The following is a 27,208-nucleotide window of genomic DNA, read 5'->3' as shown; positions in this document are numbered from 1 at the left end:
TTCTAGAGGGACACGACATGTATGTAACTGAGAACCCCGGTTAAATCTTAACACAGCCTCAGCTCCACAAAATGGACGCTGCCACCACAGACACAAGTCTGACCTCCTGCTGCTGGGAGTCCTTCCAGCGAGGAGAGCTTGGACAAAGGGTTTCCTGTCAGGGGCGGTGCTAGCACCATCCCAGACAGGGTTTTGTGTATCCCAGGTAGGCAGGGCTGAGAGGAAGGTGACTGCAAGTGGCACCCCGGTGCTCACTGTGCATATGCCGGCTTGAACCAGTTCCAGGGGCACACCAGCCCCTGAGCTGGGGAAAGTCCGGACAAGGGAGAGGGGTGTACGCCCCCCTCCTGGTCCCACCCATGGGCAGGACCTAGTCGCGTGCCTGCCCCATTTTTTTAGAATTAAGGTAGGAGCGGGCACCCTTCCCAAATTAGATCATTCTGAATCTTGACTACTTTCCCACGAAAGGACTCTTGACTTTTTCTGAAGACTCTCCCTTGTGGCTATGGAGTAGCCACCCTGAACCAGCAGGCACCATCTAAGCGCTTGCGGTTTGCTGCACGTCCATCCTCCAGATCAAGACTGACCAGCTCGACGAGACCCGGATTCCCTGGCATCTCTGACCTCTACCTGCATCATCAGCCCAGCTGAGATTCGTGGGTGTGACGAGACCTGAGGGACCGGCCATCTTCAAAACCTGTACGACGCTTATCCAGCACGACCGCCGAGGGATCCTCGAGTGAGTGCTTTGGGGTTTGAGAAGCCCTAACCCTAAGCAGCTCCAGCACCGAAGTCCAGCCCCCCAGCATCCACGAGATCTGCGTGGGGCCCTTCTGCTCTTTGCTGCTCACCGCGTTATCCGGTCACTTGCCTGCTGGCTAGTGGCCCTCCTGACGACGAACCACGACGATTACATCGCTGGTCTGGTTGCTCCAGACTGGCCCTCGCTCCCTTCCAAAAGAGGAGCACCCCGGACCCTCCTGGTCCACTCCAGACGCCATCTTGACTCCACCGCGTGGGCTTGACTTTGCCAAGGTTTGTTGCCCCAATCCTGGGTCCAGCATCACCGACAGCAGACACCTTCGTGGGACAGCTCGCACCTCCAGCCTGGTCGCCGACAACGCCTCCTGGTCCGAGGGACAGCAGAGTCCAGCGTCGCCCACTCACCTGGTCAAGGTGACTTCATCCGGTGCCATTCTGGTACCCACCTAATCACTGGCTAGTGATTAAGAACTGAGTCCCCTCTGCTTTCAGGTCGTCTCCATCACCGATCCAGGCTTGGATCACTCCGAACATCATCACTGGTCGCCTGCCAGCAACTTCTTCTTTCACGCTCCATAGACTGTAACGAGGATTCCCGACGTCTTTTGAACCCTATGCAGCCGCAGCCCCTGGGCTAGGTAACCTGAGCATTTCGGTGCTCCAACGTAGGTTCACTATCCAAGTGTCCAGATCCTTTTTCGTTTTCAGTCTAGCTAGTCGGATTCGTCCGATAACAGTAACTTTACAAATACTAGCATCCATAGACTTTGTCCGCATCCCGCGTGAGAGTGCACACTCTGCACCCGATCTCCCTAGGCCTCCTGCTCCTAACCTTAGGGTTCAGTAGTGTAGTCCTAGCGATCCTGAAGCCTCTGGATCTTGTTACTTACCTGCTAGTATTTCGCATTCCACTTTTAGTGTATATGGTTTTTCGTGCCCCTCGGGCATTTGTGTAAATTGTGCAACTTAAAGTATTTTCGTAAGAGTTTTGTTGTGTGCTTAGCTCCCTGACTCATAAAGAGTTCAGGGTAGACTTGTTATAAATAAATATCCTTTTATTTTCATAACAACTTGTGTGGTGTCCTTTCACTTGGTGTTCAAGGGGTATATGTGATGGTATAACAGCTGGCTTAACACGCCCTCTAGAGTTTAGCCTAAAGACTGCTCTTGTCCATGCTACTAGGATAGCTGGTCTATAAGGTTGACTTACAACCATTCATCAATAAGGGTCGTTTGGAATGATACACAGTGATCACTAGAATAGTGAGCACTATATATCAGGCCAACTTCTCACAAGGACATTCCCCTTTCACAGCCCAAGTATTCCACACCAGTGGTCAGCATGCTTTGTGGCTCCATGCTTCTGGCGTGGCAAGTTGTGTAAGGTAACTAACATCAGCATGCTGGGGTGGCGCCTATATTGGTACCGTGCACTTCACTAATTGGTGCAGACAACGCCACGCAGAGCCTAATGACACCACCTAACGGCGCACAGGGATACAGCTCCAGATCCAGTGTGACGCCTGGGGATAATTCTATGGCAACGTATTTGTGGCTAGATATTCTCTACCAGATAAGGTGTTACCGAAGGTAAGTAACTTGTTCTTCTCTGCCTACTTCCCATTCAGTCTCAGAAGATGAGCACTTTTTCGAAAGCAACCTTCAAATGTGGTTGTTTCAATCGGCTCATCTGTAAGTTGGCTTTGGTACATGTGGTCACCTAGTCTTCTAGCACCGGGACACTCTTGAGTAGCTGTGCACTTTACAAATCCCATCATTGAATGATTGAGACCCCCTTGAATAATGCTATAATTTCCGCAAGACTTATTTTGTGATACCAAACCACTGCTTTCTGAAATTATTTCATACTTATTGGGGTGACCTAGAATTCTGTTCATATTGTGGAAGATGAGATAGTTAACATCCTGTTTGTAATCAAATTCAAAATATTAATTCACGAGGTAGATGCACTACCAAATTCTAGAGTATTTCTAGAGGTAGATAAACATACAAATTATGTAATCCAGTATATATGGTCTACCCACATATGTTGAGAGACTGTGTTCAGAATGAATGTGCTTAATATCCTCATAATACCACACACATTAATACATATTAGCAATATAGCACACTGCCCAAATGTGCGCAATTTGCATTTTATGATCGTAAAGATAAATGTTGCTTCATTGCTGTGGACTCATTGAAATATATTTTTCCAAAAATGGACAATAACTGAAAATATTTTTCCGAAGCTTGCAAAATGATGGATCATATTCCACTGGGCAAAAGTATAGCTTTGCTTTGCTGGCAGTGCTGAATCACCTTGCGGCCAGCGAGAATCTGCAGTTAAACAATACATATATTTATTGTTGTGCTGCTCAGCACAATGGTTTTAACTGACATCTGAACTATAGCAATACCACTGACCATAAGAAATTTTGAACATACTTTATATTCTGTTATCACATTTAGTTATATTTCTGAGACTATAGTCTAGTTATGCGATGTACAGTATACTGTGAACGTGCCTGCAATATGAGCTGTTTTAACGAATGCAAATGTATTGATTTAATTATGACAATAAAAAGGAAAAATATAAATACAAGTTGATCACACAATATATTTGGCTCAACATTAGTACAATATTATTAGGTGGACTTAAATGTTTTTTTTTTATTGAAAGATGACTGTAAAGAAAACACTTTCCAATTTCCGAAGGACCCACCTTGACAACTGGCAGGAGCACAAGCAACAATTCACAGATGATCAGCTGGTTGTTCTCACTGACCTTTTGGTATCACCTTGCTATTATGCATAAATGGGTAAGGCATTAGAAATCAAATTACATTTGCTAAATATTGTGCATGCCTTGGTGTATGTATATTTTTGTACAGTGTTAAAATGTGGTTCAAAAGGTAGATTCTGTATTGGGCTCACCCAGGCACATCACGTTTATATGAATCACAGACAACTCCTGAGGCGGAAAGCCGGGAGCACAAATTCTTGTGAAAATTGTGTTTTTTTTTAAAAAAATTGAGTGTCACCTTATCCTTGTGCTTTTAAAATCACTCACCGGGGGCTCGGCCAAGATGGCGGGGTAGAAGGACGTGTCTGCCGGAGCTCCTGACCCCATCCGAGGCCCCAAGCCCTGATTTCAGCTAAATCTACCCCCCCGGAGCCACACTGTGCAGCTGAGCAATCAGGGGAAGCGGTGACCGACCGACCGCCGCCGCCTGAGCCCCGCAGAGCACGAACTCACCGAGTTCGAAGTGCCGAGTTGCTGACCGGTGCCGACCGGGGCTGCGCAGCACCCCCGTCCCGATGGAACAGCGGACCACGGGACAGCAGGAGGGCAAGGAGCTGTCCGACTGGAGTGTGCGGGGCTCGTCGGCAACGGCGGACTGAGATACCAGCCGTGGAGGTGTAGCGCGGCACGGTGTCCGGGGAGCTTCCGCTCTCCTCCTTGAGCTCCAAGATGGCGACGGACCGAGGCCGGGGATCTTCGCCCGGACCGGCAGATGGCCCGAAGACCGAACAGTGAGTGCGCTGACTGGAGCAGTCGATCTCCCGCTGTCAGGTGGGAGCCCTCGGCAGCGAAGCGGGCGGGGTGCCTGAAGCAGCGGGCCCACTAGCTAGAGCCTGAAGATCTCCCCACCCCGAGGTGCTGACTTGACCGGGGTGGGAGTCACGCAAGTGCCCGGCTTGGAGGCCTCCCCAGGCAGTGCGGGGGGCCAGGAGCGGCACGCAGCGGAGTTACGGCCCTAGCGAGCGCTGATTGGGGCCGAGAGGACACGGACACCTAACAAGCCTGTGACACCCCTGAACCCCCGGCACCAGCTTACTTGTGCGCGGTGTCGCTAGCGGGGCCCACAGCAAACCGGCCGCGCAACCAGCGTGACGATACCGGCGGAGGGGCAGCGGACACGCCCCCGAGGCAGCTCTCTCCCCCGCAGACGCCTCGAAGTACCTGGGGGGGAGACGACGAAGGTCCGGGCGGCGGCCCTCACCGGCGGACACCGCGACTGGCATCTGGCCCGGGCAGGTACGAGGACACGACTGGAGGGCTGTGGAGGAGTGGGCATAGAGCACTACGGGACACCGTGCTAGTGTGGTGCGTGCCTTGACCCCGGGTCCCGCTGGAAATCAAAACAACATTGGAGCCCCTGCGCCACTGTCCACCCCAGAAGCACAGCACCGGGGACACCTTAGGGGCAACGAGCGTAACTTCCCCCGCTTCGGCCTGGGGTGCAGCGATTGACCCTGATCGGCCGCGGTGTTTGGGGTTGACGCAGACCGACGCCCGCCCTGGACTAGAGGCAGGCTCCTGAAGGGTGTGGGAGTCGGCGTGAGGAAAGGCAGAGACGGGCACGCAGACTGGTGGAAGGGCCTGCATCATGGCTGCTCAACGGGGGGGTAAACGCAACGATCGCCCGCTGCCGGAGATGCTCAACAGACAGCAGAACAAGGGGGACAAGAACTCCTCCTCGCCTGGAGCGGCTGGGAGTTCGCAGTCTGGTGCGGCAGCGGAACCTCCGGTCACCAGATCCTTTTTGGAGTATCTATTTGGCACGCTGAGGGAAGACTTCCAGGCCCTGAAGCAGGAAGTAGCAGGAGAGGTGAGAGAAATCCGCAGGGAAGTGGACGGCTTAGGTGAGAGGGTGGCCACTGTCGAGAGCTCCACGCACAGACCAGATGAGGAGATCACTTTTCTACAGCAGGAAGTGCTGACTCTTCGGGAACAACACTTAGACCTCCAATCGCATAACGAGGATTTGGAGAATAGGTCACGAAGGAACAACATTAGGGTCCGGGGTGTGCCATCATCGGAGGAGAACCCGGATATAGTCAGGTACCTGCAGGAACTCTTTCGCACGTTCCTGGGAGAGGGGGACGATTTCCTCATTAGAATCGACAGGGCACACAGGGTGGGACCCCCCAGAAGAGCTAACGGCCCCCCTCCGGACATTCTAGCGTTCCTCCCAGACTTCCCGCTGAAGGAAAGGATCATGGCGGAGGCACGAAAAGCACGCTCGCTCACCTTCCGAGACCACCCCGTAGCGCTATATCAAGACCTGTCTACACTCACGCTTCAGAAGCGTAAAGCATTTAAGATTGTGACGGACTTCCTCAGGCAGCACGACACGCCCTACTCCTGGGGTCACCCCTTCCGTATTATTTTTAAGTGGCAGGGAGAGACACACCAATTGCGATCCCTACAGGACACTTGCGAAATCCTGGGCATCACCGCGGAGGAGGAGGAATCCCACACACCGAGAAGGCGACGCACAGCTGACGGAGGTTGGCAACGAGTTGCACGAAGAAGGACAACGGGGGTGTCGCGGAGGCCGGGGTCTCGGGGGAGGTTGCATTGACCGCTTAAACGTGCTCCGGGGGGAGTTCATCATGGCACTACTTCAACTGCTGGCTTGGAGTGGGGAGGAGGAGGCGATGGTTTGAACACGTGTGGCTGGACGTCCACTAAGGTAACATTCCACGGACTGGTCCGCTTGGGCCTGTCTGGGACTATTTCAGGAAGTTTTGGGAAGTTTGGGGCGGAGGGGAGGGGTTGGGATGCTGGGGTGTGAGTTGAAGAGGGGGGGGGGAGGTTGGGGAAGTTGTGGTGTGAGTTGAAGAAGGGGGGGGAGGGAGTGTTGGGAGTTGGGAAGGGGAGGAGTTGAGGGAGGGAAGTTGGGGGTTGCCCTGTCCAGTGCTTCTAAGGTGTCTGCAAGTATTAGTCTAGACACACACGTTCACTTGGAAGTCATCGTGATGCCACGCACTCTCGATCGCACACATAGGCTAGGTAATCCTGATCGTCCATGGCAGAGTTGAAGATAGTTACCCTGAATGTTAAGGGACTGAATAATCCCACGAAGAGGAGGGCTGTCCTGTCATTATTGGAAAACTCCCAGGCAGACGTCTGTCTGCTCCAGGAAACCCACCTATTGGCCGGTGATTGTCACAGGTTGCGGTCCCGCCATTTCCCTACACAGTTCTTTTCCTCCAACACGACCAAAACGGCTGGGGTGGCTATCCTTTTGTCCAAATCCTTCAGGGGGGAGGTGCTGCACAAATTTATAGAACAAAAAGGGAGACTTTTGGTCTACAGACTTAAATTGGGAACCCTGGTGTTTACAGTAGGCACAGTTTATGGCCCAAACGAACAGCAAGATAGATTCCTGCGCAAAGCACTGGAAGATATCACAGCATCACCGGACAGACACATAATATTAGGAGGGGACATAAATTTGGTCTTTGATTCCTCAAAAGACAGATCAGCGCAGCGACACCCACAAACTGGGGAACTCTCGCAAGCAGTGAAGACGCAGTTGGCTGATTTAGACCTGCACGACCTCTGGCGCGGGCTCCACCCAACCGATAGGGACTTTTCCTATTACTCACACGCACACAAGACATACGCCAGGCTGGATCATCTGCTGGTCTCTGGGCCTGTCCGTGACTTGGCTACCGCTTCAGAAATGGGAGTCATCTCACTTTCGGACCATGCACCGGTCTCGAGGACCTTCCTTCTCCCGCCGAGCCCCGCTCGGTGAGGAGTTTGGCGGCTTCGAGACATGCTTCTACATAAAAAAGCGGTAGTGCAGAGTATCATAGACTCGGTGAAGGATTTTCAGCTGCACAACTCTAACACTTCAATGTCGACTCAATGGGGGGCTCTTAAGGCGGTAATACGGGGAGAGTTCATTGCGATTTCAAACGCGGACAATCGAGATAGGAAAATAAAGCGGGATGAGCTCACACAGAAGGTCAGGGAGCTAGAGCACGTACACCGTCGCACTGGGGCTCCGAGAGTTTGGAAGCAGTTGAAGGCAGCTAGGAAACTCTTGTCCTCACTAGATTTAGATAGAGCTGAATATGCTGCGCTGCGCCTAAAGCACGCCTATTACACGGGAGGGGATCGATGTGGCCGCCTACTGGCGGCCAAACTGAGTGGCACATCAGAGTCGTCAGGTGAAAGAATTAGTGGGGAGCGCGGGACAGGGGATTTTTGGCGACGCAGAAATTGCCGAGGCCTTCCGCAGATTTTATGCCAACCTGTATGCAGCGGAGGCCGAGCAGATGGAGGACCCGGATGATTACCTTGATTCGGTGCCCCTATCATCCCTAACCCCGGAGCAGGCAGCTTACCTAGAGAGAGAGATCAGAACCGAAGAGGTTATAGCAGCGATTTCTAGGCTTAAATTAGGGAAGGCCCCAGGCCCGGACGGTTACATCACCCTCTTCTACAGAACGTTCGGCGTGACGCTAGCCCCTATCTTGACCAGGCTGTTTAACTCTTTCTCTGACCCCGGGGCTATCCCTCCGGACCTCCTGCATGCGACAGTGTCAGTTATTCCCAAACCGGGGAAAGACAGGAAGCAATGCGGCTCGTATAGACCGATCTCCTTACTAAATGTAGATCTAAAAATCTACACGGGGATCCTGGCAACGAGATTAGCACAGTACCTCCCCGGCTTGATTGAACCGGACCAGTCTGGCTTCGTGCCTGGAAGGCAAACTGTGGACAACACTAAAAGGATAGTACACATCTTAGAAAAGGCCTCACGTATTCCGGGGGAGAGGATGCTGCTTTCGGTTGACGCTGAGAGCGTTCGACCGGGTGCACTGGCCCTACCTCGAACGGGTGATGGCAAGGTTGGGAATGGGGGAGAAATTCCGAAACATGGTGTTTAACTGCTATAAATTCCCTTCTGCGACTGTGCGAGTGAACGGCTGTGGTTCCCGGCGGTTCGATATCGAACGCGGAACAAGACAGGGATGCCCCCTCTTCCCCCCTCCTCTTCGCTCTCTACATGGAGCCCTTTGCTCAACGAGTGCGGCGGAATACGGACGTGACTGGGGTACGAATGGGTGGGTTCACCCATGCAATAAGCCTTTACACGGACGATGTAATTTTCACATTGGAGAACCCGAGGCGGGCCCTGCCCGCATGTATGGCTGAACTTAAAGCTTTTGAGAGTGTAGCTGGCTTTCGGATGAATGTGGAGAAGTCCACAGCCCTGGATGTATCCCTGACTCCGGCAACGAGAAGCGACCTACAGAGGCTCTTCCCCCTACGTTGGTCGCGGGATCAGGTGCAATACCTGGGGATTGCGCTAGCCCCAACGTTGCAGGCCATGGTTTCCATTAACTATGAGGCGATGAGTAGGAAGGTGAAGGAAGAACTTGGGAGATGGAACAAGGGGACGATTTCCTGGCTTGGCAGGGTGGCAGCGATCAAAATGACAGTTTTACCCCAAATTCTGTACTTATTCCGAGCGCTACCTCTACAGCCCCCCAAGGGCTGGATTCAACAGGTGCAAACTGAAGTGTCCCGCTTTGTGTGGCAGGGCCGTAAGCCCCGAATGCGCCCCGCCCTTACGACCCTGGCGCCGGAATCCGGGGGACTGGGAGTCCCCGACCTCCGCAAATACTTCCAAGCGTCCCAATTGCGATACTTGGTGGAATGGAGTAGGTGGGAGTCCGATAAACACTGGCTCTTCCAGGATCAAGCAGTAGCCGGGCGCCCTTTACAGGAAATACCATTCCTTCGCAGGTCACACCGCCCCCCAAATCTCTATGCTTCTTACGTAACGCGGGTGCCGCTGAGAGTGTGGGATGCTACCTATCGCGCATTCGATCTCACCACATTCCCCTCGCCGTTCACACCGATTGTGGACAATCCTGACTTTACACCGGGGACAGAGCCAGGGGCCTTCTCACACTGGAGGGAAAGGGGCTGCAGAGCACTTTTCCACATGTATACTGCAGAGGGGGTTATCCCCTTCCAGAGCTTTAAAGACGATTATCAGATGGCCGAGACAGACCGCTTGAGATACTGGTAGGTCCGACACTGGGCCTTACAGCCGAGTGTTAGAGAGTCTGCTGACAGGAAGTTGCTACCGTATGAAAGGTGGCTAGTAACCCGCACCTCGGACGCCAAACTCATAACTGACCTATATAGGATGCTCCAGCTCCCATCTTCCCACTTCCACATTCCTGGTCGGGAACGCTGGAACAGAGAACTGGGGAGGACACTTAGCCTTAAGGAGTGGGAACATATTTCATACAGGGCAAGACACTCAGCCTATCACGTAGGCCTCACGGAAACCTTTACTAAGGTTTCCACCTATTGGTATCACACCCCGGAACGATTACACGAGATGAACAGGCTCATTAGTGACAAATGCTGGCGAGAGTGTGGGCAGATTGGTACACTAACACACATCCTCTGGGACTGCCCCGTATTGCAAGCCTACTGGTCAGCGGTGATAGATGAGATTGATGCATGCTTTGAGATTGAACTACCCCGATTTCCAGCGTATGCCCTGCTGGGTCTCCCAAATGGCTTGATGTACCCGCTGAAATCTAGGAAGGGACGGCAGATTGCTATTATGCTGGGTTCAGCGGTTCGGAACATACTGATACACTGGCGCACGCCTACCATTCCTTCCCACACAGGTTGGCTGCACAGGTTGTGGCATGTTCTGGGGATGGAAAAGCTGTCACTCACACTAACGGGGGATGTGACTTGTTTTGAGGAGCTATGGCAACCCTTTCACTCGCTACTGGCCACGGAATTTAAGGAAATTACATGCCCAAGATACTTGAGACTGATGAGGCTCACGCCTCCGTTGTGAAGCACTGTTCCTTTGAGGAGGGGGGGGAGCACGGCCCCACAGGCGAGAAAGGGTTCGGGAAGGATGACAGGGATGACATTTTACTTCCATACTGCGCAGCACTGGACAGGGAGGGTGGTGGGGGGGGGGGGGTTTGTTGGGGGGTATTGTTTACTTAAGGAGGGGTACAGGACTCTGGGGCAATGCTCCTTCGTTTCTTTTGCACATTTCCATGCAAGACGCAGGATATCGAGGCAGCCTCTCGGGGCTGGGACACTAGAACCTTAATCCTGGGACGCCTCCTGTCGCGAACATTGCATATTTGTATGTTTGTTTTAATATGCTGCTGTACCTTTCTAATAAAATACTTTAAACCTAAAATCACTCACGCTCTGCTCCTTTAATCTGCTGCTTGCAGACCTCATTTCGCCCAGACCACCCGTGCAGCGGATCTAGCGTTCCACGGCTGTTGGTACCGGGACACTCTTGGCGCCATTTCCGGAGCTTGCCGCGGCCACGCCCCTTTTCGAGGCCACGCCCCCTTCCTAGCCCTTAAAAGGCGCTGAATACAAACGCCGATGCAGATCGACCGACAACTCCTGAGGCAGAAAGCCGGGAGCACGAATTCTTGTGAAAATTGTGTTTTTTAAAAATTTGAGTGTCACCTTATTCTTGTGTTTTTAAAATCACTCACCCTCTGCTCCTTTAATCTGCTGCTTGCAGACCTCATTTCGCCCAGACCACCCGTGCAGCGGATCTAGCGTTCCACGGCTGTTGGTACCGACACACTCTTGGCGCCATTTCCGGCGCTTGCCGCGGCCACGCCCCTTTTCGAGGCCACGCCCCCTTCCTAGCCCTTAAAAGGCGCTGAATACAAACGCCGAGGCAGATCGACAGACAACTCCTGAGGCGAAAAGCCGGGAGCACGAATTCTTGTGAAAATTGTGTTTTTTAAAAATTTGAGTGTCACCTTATTCTTGTGCTTTTAAAATCACTCACCCTCTGCTCCTTTAATCTGCTGCTTGCAGACCTCATTTCGCCCAGACCACCCGTGCAGCGGATCTAGCGTTCCACGGCTGTTGGTACCGGGACACTCTTGACGCCATTTCCGGCGCTTGCCGCGGCCACGCCCTTTTTCGAGGCCACCACCCCCCTTCCCCCCCGCCCCCTCTCACTGACCCATAAATCATGTGTAGATTCCGTACGTGCAGCGGTCGAGCGCAGCGGGCGCGTCGATTGCGCGCCAAAGGCGCGCCTAAGGCAAGCCCGTCTGCGCTCGTCCGCGGCCGACCGGGGCTAGGGGCATGCCACTCTGCTCAAATAATCTCTTACTCCGCCACTCAACTCCGCAGTCTTCAGGGCCCCTGGCCTCTCCCTGCCTCCACTCGCTCTCTCATATCTACACATGACCTTTCACCCGCCCCTTCATCTCCCAACCCTCTCGCTCCCCCCACTTCCTCCCACCCGCCCAGAGAGGACGACAGCCAAGTCTCACCTAAAACTCTCTCGGCCTATTACCTTAACACCCGGTCAGCAGTAGCCCACTCACACGAACTGTCGGTACTGCTAGACCTCCACGCACCCGATCTCCTCTTTCTAACAGAGACTTGGTTTAGCGAGGATTCTCTCCCTACCCTACTGGCCACTCTTCCTGTCCCATACTATGCTCTCCGAGCAGATCGTTCCAATGGTAGAAATGGAGGCGGCGTAGCAGTGATCGCCCGGTCCGACCTCCCCTTCCAATGTCTACCCCTGCCAGATATTGCTACAACAGAGTACCTAGCTATCCGCACTACTTCTATCACTCCTCCTCTCACTTGTGTCCTCACTTACCGGCCCCCTCAATCACCCTTATCCTTCCTCCCCGATTTTCAGGAGGTACTATCCACACTGACGGTCAATAACTCCTCCATTCTATTACTGGGAGACTTTAACTTTTGGCCTTCAGACCCTGCGGAATGCCCTTCCTCTAGAGAATTCTCAGATACACTCCTATCCCTTAATTTTGTATCACATGTTCATTCCCCCACTCAAGTCAAAGGACACATTTTAGACCAGATTTGGTCCTTGAACTGCCCAATAGACTCTCTGACCATCTCGCCATGCACTTGGTCCGACCATCACTTGATTTCGTTTACCCTTCCCATCAATCCCTCTACCAGGCCCCCGCTTCCAAAGAATGTTTGGGTCCGCTCATGGAGCCGAGTGGATCCGGAGAATCTATCTGCAGCATTAGCTTCTTCCTACCCTACCCTACAAGGCCTTTCCACTCTTTCTCAGGCCGCTGCCATTGAACATTGGCTCTCCTCTAGTTGCGATTCAATCGCCCCGTTGAAGCGGGTGCCCTCTAAACGGGAGAAAGATGCCAACTTATGGTTTAACGAGGATCTTAAAACCACCAAACTTGCAGTACGCCGCGCCGAGCGTGCCTGGAGGAGGAACTATTCCCCCTCACTTAGAACTGAGTTTACTACTCTCCTTGCTCAATATAAGAACGCCATCCTGGCTGCAAAAACGGCCTACTTTTCTGCAAAGATCCATGCAGCTGAGAATAAACCGAGGGAAATCTTCTCGATTGTCCACAACTTGGCTTTTTCCGACAGGACATCTCTCAAGCCCTCCCCGTCCCAGGACCTCTGCCACTCCTTGAATAATTTCTTTATCGAGAAGATTGCCACTATTAAAGCCAACATCCCCTCACCCCCGACTTTTGTTGACCCTCAGTGCCCCCCACCCAAAGGACAACTCGATGTTTTTCCTCCCTTGACTAAAGATTCCCTGGCCTCAATAATTCCTCTTGTCAAATCCGGATCCCCACTGGACACTTGCCCTGCACACATCCTTCGCCACATCTATACAACCTGTCCAGACCCCCCCCCCCTCCACTTCCTTAACAGTTCACTTTCCCAGGGGCTTGTTGCCAACCCACTGAAAACCGCTGTTATTGTCCCCATCTTAAAAAAACCTGGCGCTGATCCTTCGATCCCCGCCAACTACCACCCTATCTCCCTCCTACCATTCCTGGCGAAGATGCTCGAACGCCATGTCACCAGGTTATGTAAGCAACAAGGAGATTTTTCAAATCAACCAGGGAATTAGGCGCACACCAGTGTGTCCGCACGGTAGAGAGCACCGTAAATTGGGGGGTATAGGCAAAAGGGCGGGCGGTAATCTCACACAACCGCTCAAAGTTGGATCTAGAGGATCCACACAAATAACATAAACACAGCAATGCCCCTGCGCTATACAAGTATAAGAAACATTTAAAGAAATGACATATAAATAGAAAGCACTTTCATTTAGTATGCGTCCACACTTTAGGAATCGTTTTTTGAGAATCAGTTACTCCAGGTTCAGGTACAAAAGTTCCGAAAAAGAAAGAGAATTATTCTGTCCTTGATGTTCAATCATAGGTTTATTGTTCCTTTGTTAATGCCAACACGTGTTTCATCGCAGGGAACATACTGCGAATCTTCAGGGCTGGACGAGAAACATAAAAAGGTGCATTTGCAATGGGTTCATATCATAAATGTCGATGGTTGGTGACTAGCCAAAGTGAAAAAGTGGACATGCTAATAGTGACTTGGTGTAAAGGTGACGTGTTCGCTATCTAAGTGATTCAGTGAGTAGTAACGTGTGCATGTGGTTTAAGTGAAAATATAGTGACATTTCTAGATATCTTTTATTGCTTTATGGTGCAATTGTATGACTGAACACTGGATTGTATATATTGAATAGGTGAGACATGTTAGGTCTAAGCATTTACCGTAGAAAGAGTGTAGTGGTATGGTGAAAGAGTGTGATTGTGGTTGAAAGGGCGGTATTCCCATGTGACATCAGTATTCATGCGCATAAATCTAAGTTAAAATTAATGCAATACATATTTTACTCTGTATGACAACATGGTCGAACATATTGGTTCTCATAGTTGCTTCACTATGTAGAAAATGCGAGTTAAGTAAGGAAATGTTCTTCCTGTTGTGTCTAATGGTCATTGTAACTATATTTGGTGTAGTTCTGAGCTATATTAGGTTAGCCTGGATAGGTCAGCATTGTGTGTTGTCATGATAAAAGAAAAGACCTACATGTGCGTATAATGAGGGCTTGAGTAACTACTATTAGTGAGGGGACTGGATGAATTTAGAAGGGTCACAAGAAGGAGTAGGGGGGCAGGAAGGCGAAGGAGGAACTCATATTTATTGAATATACATCTAGTTTTAGAGATATTATAGTTTTCTAACCAGCTCCGAAAAATAGTATTTTAGAAAACACCTGGCACACTATGTCACGCTTGCCCTCGGTACGGAAAGTATGACATTGAGGTTTCTAACCAGCTCCGAGATATAGCATTGGAGAAAGCACTTGGCACACTATGTCACGCTTACCTTCAGTAAGGAAAATATGACAACCAATATCAGACTAAAGAGTCAAGTCCGTGTTAGGACCGAAATCAAGTGAGTAGGTTCGGGGTACGTAGCACGCTGCCTGCGTGGAAGGGGAATCTAGGTAGGAACAAGCTAATGTTAATTTCTTAATTCGCACCCACTCGGCGGAAAAATAGACGACAGAAACACTTTTAGAATGTAAACACACTTGTACCTTTTTTATGGTTAGTAATAATCAGAAGCCGGGAGGAGTTATCATACGTATCCGAGATGTCTCGTGTGAGACCAGAGATCCTTTAACAGGCGGGTACACCTGAAAAATAAGGATTGAGTAAGGGCTTGGAGAAGCTGAAGAAACCTCCAGTAATCGGTTCAAAAACCGCTAGGGTATGCAATCCTTTCAGAGCGCGGGAGAGCTATCTTACCTTGTTAGTGTTGAACTCCCTCTTGAGGTTCCCGGTGCCGTTCTACGAGTGACGGTCACGTGACGGGAAGTGCTCGCCGGTTAAATACCGGAAGTCTGTCGTCTATTGCCAAAATACACTAGAACGTGTGTATTTCTTGGAACGGAGCAAAAATCGTCTTAAAAAAGAAGAGTTACTACTTGTTCCTCGTGAAGAGTATGGAATTGGGAGGGTAGTGTTTAGGAAGTGTAATTGTTACGAAAACTCTGTGCATATGAATGCGGATGGAGCCAAAGGTAACAGTTTTTAGGCAGCGTAGACGCCATGTAAGTGCTATGCATATAAATGCGATTTAGAGCCAAAGAGTGGTAGTTTTTCGAAATGGTGTGATAATCCTGTAATTTAGATGTCACGGAGCTGTAAGTTACCGTTCATGGTATGCCAACCATGACGTTCGTGTTGGGAGGTTTTGAACAGGGTTTAAATTGCTGGCAAGGTGCAGATAATTAATAATCTGTGAGGCTGGTGTGTAGACCATGTACATCAATTAGTGGGGCAATTGTGCAAAATGTAATGCACATTGAATCGGTATTACTAGATGGATATTGCTACTACTGCAAAGACTTGAAACAAGGAGAACTTTTCATACTATATATATAGATCAGTGTCACTGAGTGTGGTTTACTACTCCTATAGAATACATGGAAAGAAAAACATTGATTCAGAAATATTAGAATAAACAAAAGTCTGTTAGCCCAGGAAGTATTGCAGCTCGGGATCATAATTAAGCCCGAATTCGATACTCCGGAGACGCATGATCCAGGTTGCTTCTTTCTGTCTTAGAGTTAGTTCACGGTTCCCACCTCTGATATGGGCGGGCACCGTTTCGATTCCGTAGAAAGACACACAAAAGTCTTCTGTGTTGGTCTGACACTTGGCTACATGAAGGGCTACAGGATATCTCGCATCCTGTTTCTGAATGGCTCTTATGTGTTCGGACATCCTGTCTTTGAGCATCCTAATGGTGCTTCCTACGTATTTCTTACCACATCGACATTCTATTACGTAAATGACATATTTTGTGGTACAGTTGATGTTGACTCTGATGTCGTAATTTTCTTGTTTAGGTCCTTGGAAATGTCTAGTTTTATGCTTGGCCCATTTGCACATTGTGCAGAAACCACATTTGAAGAACCCATTGCTGCGTTGGGTGAGCCAGTTGGGGGCCATGTCCGCTTGGGGGACAGTAGGGCTGAGTCTGTTTTTCAAAGTTCTCCCTTTCCGGAAAGTGATTTGTGGGGTGACTGGGATCAGTTCTCTCAGTACCGTGTCTTCTTTTAGCAGACCCCAATGTTTGGTGATGCTTCTTCTGACTAAGTTGTGTAGTCCATTGAACTCAGTAATCATTCTAATATTAGTGTCTTTAGTCTGTTTGGGGTTAGTGGTTTTGAGAATATCTGGTCTCTTTATCTTTGAGAGTCTCTTTTTTGCTGATGAAAGTGTGGTTTTTTGATAACCACGCTTCACAAATCTGGACTCCATGTCCTTGATCGTTGGTTCAAGATCTGCGTCATCACTGCAGTTACGCCTAGCGCGCAGAAATTCTCCGAAAGGAATTGACTTGATTTGGTGAGGAGGATGAAAACTGTCTGCACGGAGTATGGCGTTGCAGGAAGTCGGTTTCCTGTAGAGTTTACTCTCTAGTTTGTTGTTCTTGACATAGAGTTCCAGATCTAGGAATTCTATGTTAGTTTTACTGGATTTCATAGTAAAACTAAGCTCCCAGTTATTTTGATTGAGGTGATTGGCAAATTGTTGTAGTAAGTCATCCGTCCCCGTCCACAACAAAAAGCAATCGTCTATATAACGACCCCAAAACAGAATGGAATCTGTATACATACTTCCATGGGTGCCCCAAATATGATCAGCTTCGAATGCACCCATGAAGAGGTTAGCGAAAGATGGAGAGAATTTAGAACCCATGGCTACACCACGTTTCTGTTGAAACCATTGTTTGTGGAAAATAAAGTAATTGTTCTCGAGGATCAATGTCATCATGGAAATCAGCATTTGAGTGTGTGCCCATAAGGACGCTGGTCTGTTAGATAGCACGCGGGTAATTTCTTTTAGGCCTAGAGTTGGATTAATACTGGTGTAGAGTGCTACAACGTCCATGGTCACTAGGGTGGTGTTGGGTTGCCACTCCAGGTCGCTCAACAGGCTCAATATGTGTTTCGAATCCTGAATATAGGAGGGAAGATTTCTGACTAGTGGACCTAGAAACATGTCCACATACTCTGCCAGTCTTTCAGTAGGCCCCCCTATACCAGAGACGATAGGTCTACCTGGAGGGAATGGGAGATCCTTGTGGATTTTGGGGAGAGTATAAAGCCAAGGGTACGTGGGTTTGTTGACTTTTAAGTAGAGAAATTCATCATCATTTAGTAGACCATCTTCTTTCCATTTGTGTAAATGGTCGTTGATGGTCACAGTAAGTGGACCCATGGGGTTACAGGCAAGTGGTTCGTAGCAAGTGGGATCTGCTAACTGACTTAGTATTTCATTATTGTAGTCCTCAGTGTTCATAACCACGATATTTCCTCCTTTGTCTGCCTCTCGAATAACAATGGTGGGAGTTTGTATGAGTGTTTTAAGAGCATAACGCTCTCCTTTGGTTAAATTGTCCTTAAATGTAAATGTCTCATTCAGTTTGTTAGTGTTAATTTTGTTAAGGTCTTCCAGAACCCGTTTGTGGAAATTGTCAATGTTATTACCACCCGGTAGGGTGGGAATCCAGGTGGATTTGTTTCTGAGACCACTTACAGTCCCAAGGTCTGTGTCTATGTTGAGATCTTGCAGAAGTTGCTCCATTTCTATGGGGCTATCCTCTCGTTCAGTGATAGACAACAATAAATGAGTTGCTTGTACATCCTTTATTGTGAGCTCATCCTGCAATACACCATCAGGGATATTCAAAACATTTCTGTTAGTGCAAGGTTTACCGGCAAAATGTTTTTTTATTTTGAGATTGCGGACAAATTTAAAGAGATCGATCTTAGTTTGACAGATGTCTCCTGTAGAGTAGGGATTAAAATTAAGGCCTTTAGAGAGAAGTTTGTTCATGTCTGGGGATAAGGAGAAAGCCGACAAATTAATTACTTGTACATCATTGTTGACGCTGGCTATTTCCTCATTGACCCTGATCTTAGTTTTCTGCGGTAATCTTCGTTTACCTCCTCTACTACCTCTGTGGGTTTTTGATTTTGTATGCCCCTTTGGGGTTGAGTTCTGCTCCCTTTGCGGATCCGTTTTACTTCCACTAAAAAAGGGAGACTCATGGCATCTGGAAGGCCACTTAGTTCTTGATCAGGTGCACTTGTGCCTGCACTGTTCAAAGACGTGTTGCTGGAGGACACAGAGCTAGGGGCAGATATATTGTCTCCGGATTTTTTGGAGTTATCAGGGTGGATCATTGCATCATACTTGCGATCATAGGTGAAGATTCTACCGTTGCGGTAGTCTGCGTCGTCTCTCTTAATTTGTCTCGCTTTTCTGGTTTTAATATCATCCTGGTGTTTAAGTAGGACATCATCTAAAATAGCATAGTTTTTACATGTGGGTTCTGGTAGGTTGAGATCCTTGATCTCTTGCTCTAGTGTAGCGATCTCTCCTAGCAGTTGGTTGGATTTACGGTCTGCGCTTTCTATCAGGATATCCATTAGGCAAAATGAGTTATTGGTAACAGAATCTTCCCATTTTTTTAGAAGGTCTATGTCAAGATCATCGTAAGTGGGGAAGATGTTGGAGCGCAAGCCTCTAGGTATCTGTTTGACTCGCATATATTGTTTTAAGGTTCTAGCATCCCACCATCGGGAGTTTTCTTGTTTCTTTAGCTTTTCTAGTCTTTTGAATTTGTCTTTAAGGCCCTCTGTTCTAGGGGGACCAGAGTTGGCTGCAGCCGTATAGGTAGGTACGCCTTTAGCAAGATTCTCAAAAAGGTCAGTTGCTATCTTGTCTCTATCCATGTTTGTGGTAGAGAAAGTGTGGGTGTGCAGAGAAGGTAGTTTGTTCAGAGAATTCCTTTTGTAAAGAGAAACAAGTTTATACTGGCGGGGGGCAGCCTGTCCTGGTAAACAGTATATGTAAGCAACAAGGAGATTTTTCAAATCAACCAGGGAATTAGGCGCACACCAGTGTGTCCGCACGGTAGAGAGCACCGTAAATTGGGGGGTATAGGCAAAAGGGCGGGCGGTAATCTCACACAACCGCTCAAAGTTGGATCTAGAGGATCCACACAAATAACATAAACACAGCAATGCCCCTGCGCTATACAAGTATAAGAAACATTTAAAGAAATGACATATAAATAGAAAGCACTTTCATTTAGTATGCGTCCACACTTTAGGAATCGTTTTTTGAGAATCAGTTACTCCAGGTTCAGGTACAAAAGTTCCGAAAAAGAAAGAGAATTATTCTGTCCTTGATGTTCAATCATAGGTTTATTGTTCCTTTGTTAATGCCAACACGTGTTTCATCGCAGGGAACATACTGCGAATCTTCAGGGCTGGACGAGAAACATAAAAAGGTGCATTTGCAATGGGTTCATATCATAAATGTCGATGGTTGGTGACTAGCCAAAGTGAAAAAGTGGACATGCTAATAGTGACTTGGTGTAAAGGTGACGTGTTCGCTATCTAAGTGATTCAGTGAGTAGTAACGTGTGCATGTGGTTTAAGTGAAAATATAGTGACATTTCTAGATATCTTTTATTGCTTTATGGTGCAATTGTATGACTGAACACTGGATTGTATATATTGAATAGGTGAGACATGTTAGGTCTAAGCATTTACCGTAGAAAGAGTGTAGTGGTATGGTGAAAGAGTGTGATTGTGGTTGAAAGGGCGGTATTCCCATGTGACATCAGTATTCATGCGCATAAATCTAAGTTAAAATTAATGCAATACATATTTTACTCTGTATGACAACATGGTCGAACATATTGGTTCTCATAGTTGCTTCACTATGTAGAAAATGCGAGTTAAGTAAGGAAATGTTCTTCCTGTTGTGTCTAATGGTCATTGTAACTATATTTGGTGTAGTTCTGAGCTATATTAGGTTAGCCTGGATAGGTCAGCATTGTGTGTTGTCATGATAAAAGAAAAGACCTACATGTGCGTATAATGAGGGCTTGAGTAACTACTATTAGTGAGGGGACTGGATGAATTTAGAAGGGTCACAAGAAGGAGTAGGGGGGCAGGAAGGCGAAGGAGGAACTCATATTTATTGAATATACATCTAGTTTTAGAGATATTATAGTTTTCTAACCAGCTCCGAAAAATAGTATTTTAGAAAACACCTGGCACACTATGTCACGCTTGCCCTCGGTACGGAAAGTATGACATTGAGGTTTCTAACCAGCTCCGAGATATAGCATTGGAGAAAGCACTTGGCACACTATGTCACGCTTACCTTCAGTAAGGAAAATATGACAACCAATATCAGACTAAAGAGTCAAGTCCGTGTTAGGACCGAAATCAAGTGAGTAGGTTCGGGGTACGTAGCACGCTGCCTGCGTGGAAGGGGAATCTAGGTAGGAACAAGCTAATGTTAATTTCTTAATTCGCACCCACTCGGCGGAAAAATAGACGACAGAAACACTTTTAGAATGTAAACACACTTGTACCTTTTTTATGGTTAGTAATAATCAGAAGCCGGGAGGAGTTATCATACGTATCCGAGATGTCTCGTGTGAGACCAGAGATCCTTTAACAGGCGGGTACACCTGAAAAATAAGGATTGAGTAAGGGCTTGGAGAAGCTGAAGAAACCTCCAGTAATCGGTTCAAAAACCGCTAGGGTATGCAATCCTTTCAGAGCGCGGGAGAGCTATCTTACCTTGTTAGTGTTGAACTCCCTCTTGAGGTTCCCGGTGCCGTTCTACGAGTGACGGTCACGTGACGGGAAGTGCTCGCCGGTTAAATACCGGAAGTCTGTCGTCTATTGCCAAAATACACTAGAACGTGTGTATTTCTTGGAACGGAGCAAAAATCGTCTTAAAAAAGAAGAGTTACTACTTGTTCCTCGTGAAGAGTATGGAATTGGGAGGGTAGTGTTTAGGAAGTGTAATTGTTACGAAAACTCTGTGCATATGAATGCGGATGGAGCCAAAGGTAACAGTTTTTAGGCAGCGTAGACGCCATGTAAGTGCTATGCATATAAATGCGATTTAGAGCCAAAGAGTGGTAGTTTTTCGAAATGGTGTGATAATCCTGTAATTTAGATGTCACGGAGCTGTAAGTTACCGTTCATGGTATGCCAACCATGACGTTCGTGTTGGGAGGTTTTGAACAGGGTTTAAATTGCTGGCAAGGTGCAGATAATTAATAATCTGTGAGGCTGGTGTGTAGACCATGTACATCAATTAGTGGGGCAATTGTGCAAAATGTAATGCACATTGAATCGGTATTACTAGATGGATATTGCTACTACTGCAAAGACTTGAAACAAGGAGAACTTTTCATACTATATATATAGATCAGTGTCACTGAGTGTGGTTTACTACTCCTATAGAATACATGGAAAGAAAAACATTGATTCAGAAATATTAGAATAAACAAAAGTCTGTTAGCCCAGGAAGTATTGCAGCTCGGGATCATAATTAAGCCCGAATTCGATACTCCGGAGACGCATGATCCAGGTTGCTTCTTTCTGTCTTAGAGTTAGTTCACGGTTCCCACCTCTGATATGGGCGGGCACCGTTTCGATTCCGTAGAAAGACACACAAAAGTCTTCTGTGTTGGTCTGACACTTGGCTACATGAAGGGCTACAGGATATCTCGCATCCTGTTTCTGAATGGCTCTTATGTGTTCGGACATCCTGTCTTTGAGCATCCTAATGGTGCTTCCTACGTATTTCTTACCACATCGACATTCTATTACGTAAATGACATATTTTGTGGTACAGTTGATGTTGACTCTGATGTCGTAATTTTCTTGTTTAGGTCCTTGGAAATGTCTAGTTTTATGCTTGGCCCATTTGCACATTGTGCAGAAACCACATTTGAAGAACCCATTGCTGCGTTGGGTGAGCCAGTTGGGGGCCATGTCCGCTTGGGGGACAGTAGGGCTGAGTCTGTTTTTCAAAGTTCTCCCTTTCCGGAAAGTGATTTGTGGGGTGACTGGGATCAGTTCTCTCAGTACCGTGTCTTCTTTTAGCAGACCCCAATGTTTGGTGATGCTTCTTCTGACTAAGTTGTGTAGTCCATTGAACTCAGTAATCATTCTAATATTAGTGTCTTTAGTCTGTTTGGGGTTAGTGGTTTTGAGAATATCTGGTCTCTTTATCTTTGAGAGTCTCTTTTTTGCTGATGAAAGTGTGGTTTTTTGATAACCACGCTTCACAAATCTGGACTCCATGTCCTTGATCGTTGGTTCAAGATCTGCGTCATCACTGCAGTTACGCCTAGCGCGCAGAAATTCTCCGAAAGGAATTGACTTGATTTGGTGAGGAGGATGAAAACTGTCTGCACGGAGTATGGCGTTGCAGGAAGTCGGTTTCCTGTAGAGTTTACTCTCTAGTTTGTTGTTCTTGACATAGAGTTCCAGATCTAGGAATTCTATGTTAGTTTTACTGGATTTCATAGTAAAACTAAGCTCCCAGTTATTTTGATTGAGGTGATTGGCAAATTGTTGTAGTAAGTCATCCGTCCCCGTCCACAACAAAAAGCAATCGTCTATATAACGACCCCAAAACAGAATGGAATCTGTATACATACTTCCATGGGTGCCCCAAATATGATCAGCTTCGAATGCACCCATGAAGAGGTTAGCGAAAGATGGAGAGAATTTAGAACCCATGGCTACACCACGTTTCTGTTGAAACCATTGTTTGTGGAAAATAAAGTAATTGTTCTCGAGGATCAATGTCATCATGGAAATCAGCATTTGAGTGTGTGCCCATAAGGACGCTGGTCTGTTAGATAGCACGCGGGTAATTTCTTTTAGGCCTAGAGTTGGATTAATACTGGTGTAGAGTGCTACAACGTCCATGGTCACTAGGGTGGTGTTGGGTTGCCACTCCAGGTCGCTCAACAGGCTCAATATGTGTTTCGAATCCTGAATATAGGAGGGAAGATTTCTGACTAGTGGACCTAGAAACATGTCCACATACTCTGCCAGTCTTTCAGTAGGCCCCCCTATACCAGAGACGATAGGTCTACCTGGAGGGAATGGGAGATCCTTGTGGATTTTGGGGAGAGTATCCCACTTGCTACGAACCACTTGCCTGTAACCCCATGGGTCCACTTACTGTGACCATCAACGACCATTTACACAAATGGAAAGAAGATGGTCTACTAAATGATGATGAATTTCTCTACTTAAAAGTCAACAAACCCACGTACCCTTGGCTTTATACTCTCCCCAAAATCCACAAGGATCTCCCATTCCCTCCAGGTAGACCTATCGTCTCTGGTATAGGGGGGCCTACTGAAAGACTGGCAGAGTATGTGGACATGTTTCTAGGTCCACTAGTCAGAAATCTTCCCTCCTATATTCAGGATTCGAAACACATATTGAGCCTGTTGAGCGACCTGGAGTGGCAACCCAACACCACCCTAGTGACCATGGACGTTGTAGCACTCTACACCAGTATTAATCCAACTCTAGGCCTAAAAGAAATTACCCGCGTGCTATCTAACAGACCAGCGTCCTTATGGGCACACACTCAAATGCTGATTTCCATGATGACATTGATCCTCGAGAACAATTACTTTATTTTCCACAAACAATGGTTTCAACAGAAACGTGGTGTAGCCATGGGTTCTAAATTCTCTCCATCTTTCGCTAACCTCTTCATGGGTGCATTCGAAGCTGATCATATTTGGGGCACCCATGGAAGTATGTATACAGATTCCATTCTGTTTTGGGGTCGTTATATAGACGATTGCTTTTTGTTGTGGACGGGGACGGATGACTTACTACAACAATTTGCCAATCACCTCAATCAAAATAACTGGGAGCTTAGTTTTACTATGAAATCCAGTAAAACTAACATAGAATTCCTAGATCTGGAACTCTATGTCAAGAACAACAAACTAGAGAGTAAACTCTACAGGAAACCGACTTCCTGCAACGCCATACTCCGTGCAGACAGTTTTCATCCTCCTCACCAAATCAAGTCAATTCCTTTCGGAGAATTTCTGCGCGCTAGGCGTAACTGCAGTGATGACGCAGATCTTGAACCAACGATCAAGGACATGGAGTCCAGATTTGTGAAGCGTGGTTATCAAAAAACCACACTTTCATCAGCAAAAAAGAGACTCTCAAAGATAAAGAGACCAGATATTCTCAAAACCACTAACCCCAAACAGACTAAAGACACTAATATTAGAATGATTACTGAGTTCAATGGACTACACAACTTAGTCAGAAGAAGCATCACCAAACATTGGGGTCTGCTAAAAGAAGACACGGTACTGAGAGAACTGATCCCAGTCACCCCACAAATCACTTTCCGGAAAGGGAGAACTTTGAAAAACAGACTCAGCCCTACTGTCCCCCAAGCGGACATGGCCCCCAACTGGCTCACCCAACGCAGCAATGGGTTCTTCAAATGTGGTTTCTGCACAATGTGCAAATGGGCCAAGCATAAAACTAGACATTTCCAAGGACCTAAACAAGAAAATTACGACATCAGAGTCAACATCAACTGTACCACAAAATATGTCATTTACGTAATAGAATGTCGATGTGGTAAGAAATACGTAGGAAGCACCATTAGGATGCTCAAAGACAGGATGTCCGAACACATAAGAGCCATTCAGAAACAGGATGCGAGATATCCTGTAGCCCTTCATGTAGCCAAGTGTCAGACCAACACAGAAGACTTTTGTGTGTCTTTCTACGGAATCGAAACGGTGCCCGCCCATATCAGAGGTGGGAACCGTGAACTAACTCTAAGACAGAAAGAAGCAACCTGGATCATGCGTCTCCGGAGTATCGAATTCGGGCTTAATTATGATCCCGAGCTGCAATACTTCCTGGGCTAACAGACTTTTGTTTATTCTAATATTTCTGAATCAATGTTTTTCTTTCCATGTATTCTATAGGAGTAGTAAACCACACTCAGTGACACTGATCTATATATATAGTATGAAAAGTTCTCCTTGTTTCAAGTCTTTGCAGTAGTAGCAATATCCATCTAGTAATACCGATTCAATGTGCATTACATTTTGCACAATTGCCCCACTAATTGATGTACATGGTCTACACACCAGCCTCACAGATTATTAATTATCTGCACCTTGCCAGCAATTTAAACCCTGTTCAAAACCTCCCAACACGAACGTCATGGTTGGCATACCATGAACGGTAACTTACAGCTCCGTGACATCTAAATTACAGGATTATCACACCATTTCGAAAAACTACCACTCTTTGGCTCTAAATCGCATTTATATGCATAGCACTTACATGGCGTCTACGCTGCCTAAAAACTGTTACCTTTGGCTCCATCCGCATTCATATGCACAGAGTTTTCGTAACAATTACACTTCCTAAACACTACCCTCCCAATTCCATACTCTTCACGAGGAACAAGTAGTAACTCTTCTTTTTTAAGACGATTTTTGCTCCGTTCCAAGAAATACACACGTTCTAGTGTATTTTGGCAATAGACGACAGACTTCCGGTATTTAACCGGCGAGCACTTCCCGTCACGTGACCGTCACTCGTAGAACGGCACCGGGAACCTCAAGAGGGAGTTCAACACTAACAAGGTAAGATAGCTCTCCCGCGCTCTGAAAGGATTGCATACCCTAGCGGTTTTTGAACCGATTACTGGAGGTTTCTTCAGCTTCTCCAAGCCCTTACTCAATCCTTATTTTTCAGGTGTACCCGCCTGTTAAAGGATCTCTGGTCTCACACGAGACATCTCGGATACGTATGATAACTCCTCCCGGCTTCTGATTATTACTAACCATAAAAAAGGTACAAGTGTGTTTACATTCTAAAAGTGTTTCTGTCGTCTATTTTTCCGCCGAGTGGGTGCGAATTAAGAAATTAACATTAGCTTGTTCCTACCTAGATTCCCCTTCCACGCAGGCAGCGTGCTACGTACCCCGAACCTACTCACTTGATTTCGGTCCTAACACGGACTTGACTCTTTAGTCTGATATTGGTTGTCATATTTTCCTTACTGAAGGTAAGCGTGACATAGTGTGCCAAGTGCTTTCTCCAATGCTATATCTCGGAGCTGGTTAGAAACCTCAATGTCATACTTTCCGTACCGAGGGCAAGCGTGACATAGTGTGCCAGGTGTTTTCTAAAATACTATTTTTCGGAGCTGGTTAGAAAACTATAATATCTCTAAAACTAGATGTATATTCAATAAATATGAGTTCCTCCTTCGCCTTCCTGCCCCCCTACTCCTTCTTGTGACCCTTCTAAATTCATCCAGTCCCCTCACTAATAGTAGTTACTCAAGCCCTCATTATACGCACATGTAGGTCTTTTCTTTTATCATGACAACACACAATGCTGACCTATCCAGGCTAACCTAATATAGCTCAGAACTACACCAAATATAGTTACAATGACCATTAGACACAACAGGAAGAACATTTCCTTACTTAACTCGCATTTTCTACATAGTGAAGCAACTATGAGAACCAATATGTTCGACCATGTTGTCATACAGAGTAAAATATGTATTGCATTAATTTTAACTTAGATTTATGCGCATGAATACTGATGTCACATGGGAATACCGCCCTTTCAACCACAATCACACTCTTTCACCATACCACTACACTCTTTCTACGGTAAATGCTTAGACCTAACATGTCTCACCTATTCAATATATACAATCCAGTGTTCAGTCATACAATTGCACCATAAAGCAATAAAAGATATCTAGAAATGTCACTATATTTTCACTTAAACCACATGCACACGTTACTACTCACTGAATCACTTAGATAGCGAACACGTCACCTTTACACCAAGTCACTATTAGCATGTCCACTTTTTCACTTTGG

The 27,208-nt window shown here is 47.3% G+C and overlaps 1 protein-coding gene across 2 annotated transcripts in view; it reads left to right on the top strand.

Moving 5' to 3' along the window:
- The window catches only part of PSME4 (proteasome activator subunit 4), a 2,155,241-nt gene that overhangs the window by 2,072,188 nt on the left and 55,845 nt on the right, over positions 1 to 27,208 (top strand). For both annotated transcript variants that reach the window (XM_086927646.1, XM_086927645.1), the window contains one exon: positions 3,446 to 3,584. In XM_086927646.1, the coding sequence (XP_086783772.1) occupies positions 3,446 to 3,580 (135 nt within the window). In that variant the 3' untranslated portion in view covers positions 3,581 to 3,584. The remainder of the gene's footprint in view (positions 1 to 3,445; positions 3,585 to 27,208) is intronic.

This window comes from Lissotriton vulgaris, chromosome 6 (genome assembly GCF_964263255.1).
Source record: "Lissotriton vulgaris chromosome 6, aLisVul1.2, whole genome shotgun sequence".
Classification (NCBI taxonomy): domain Eukaryota; kingdom Metazoa; phylum Chordata; class Amphibia; order Caudata; family Salamandridae; genus Lissotriton; species Lissotriton vulgaris.
Note: the sequence above shows the minus strand (reverse complement) of the source record. Positions and strands in the feature narration are given on the sequence as shown.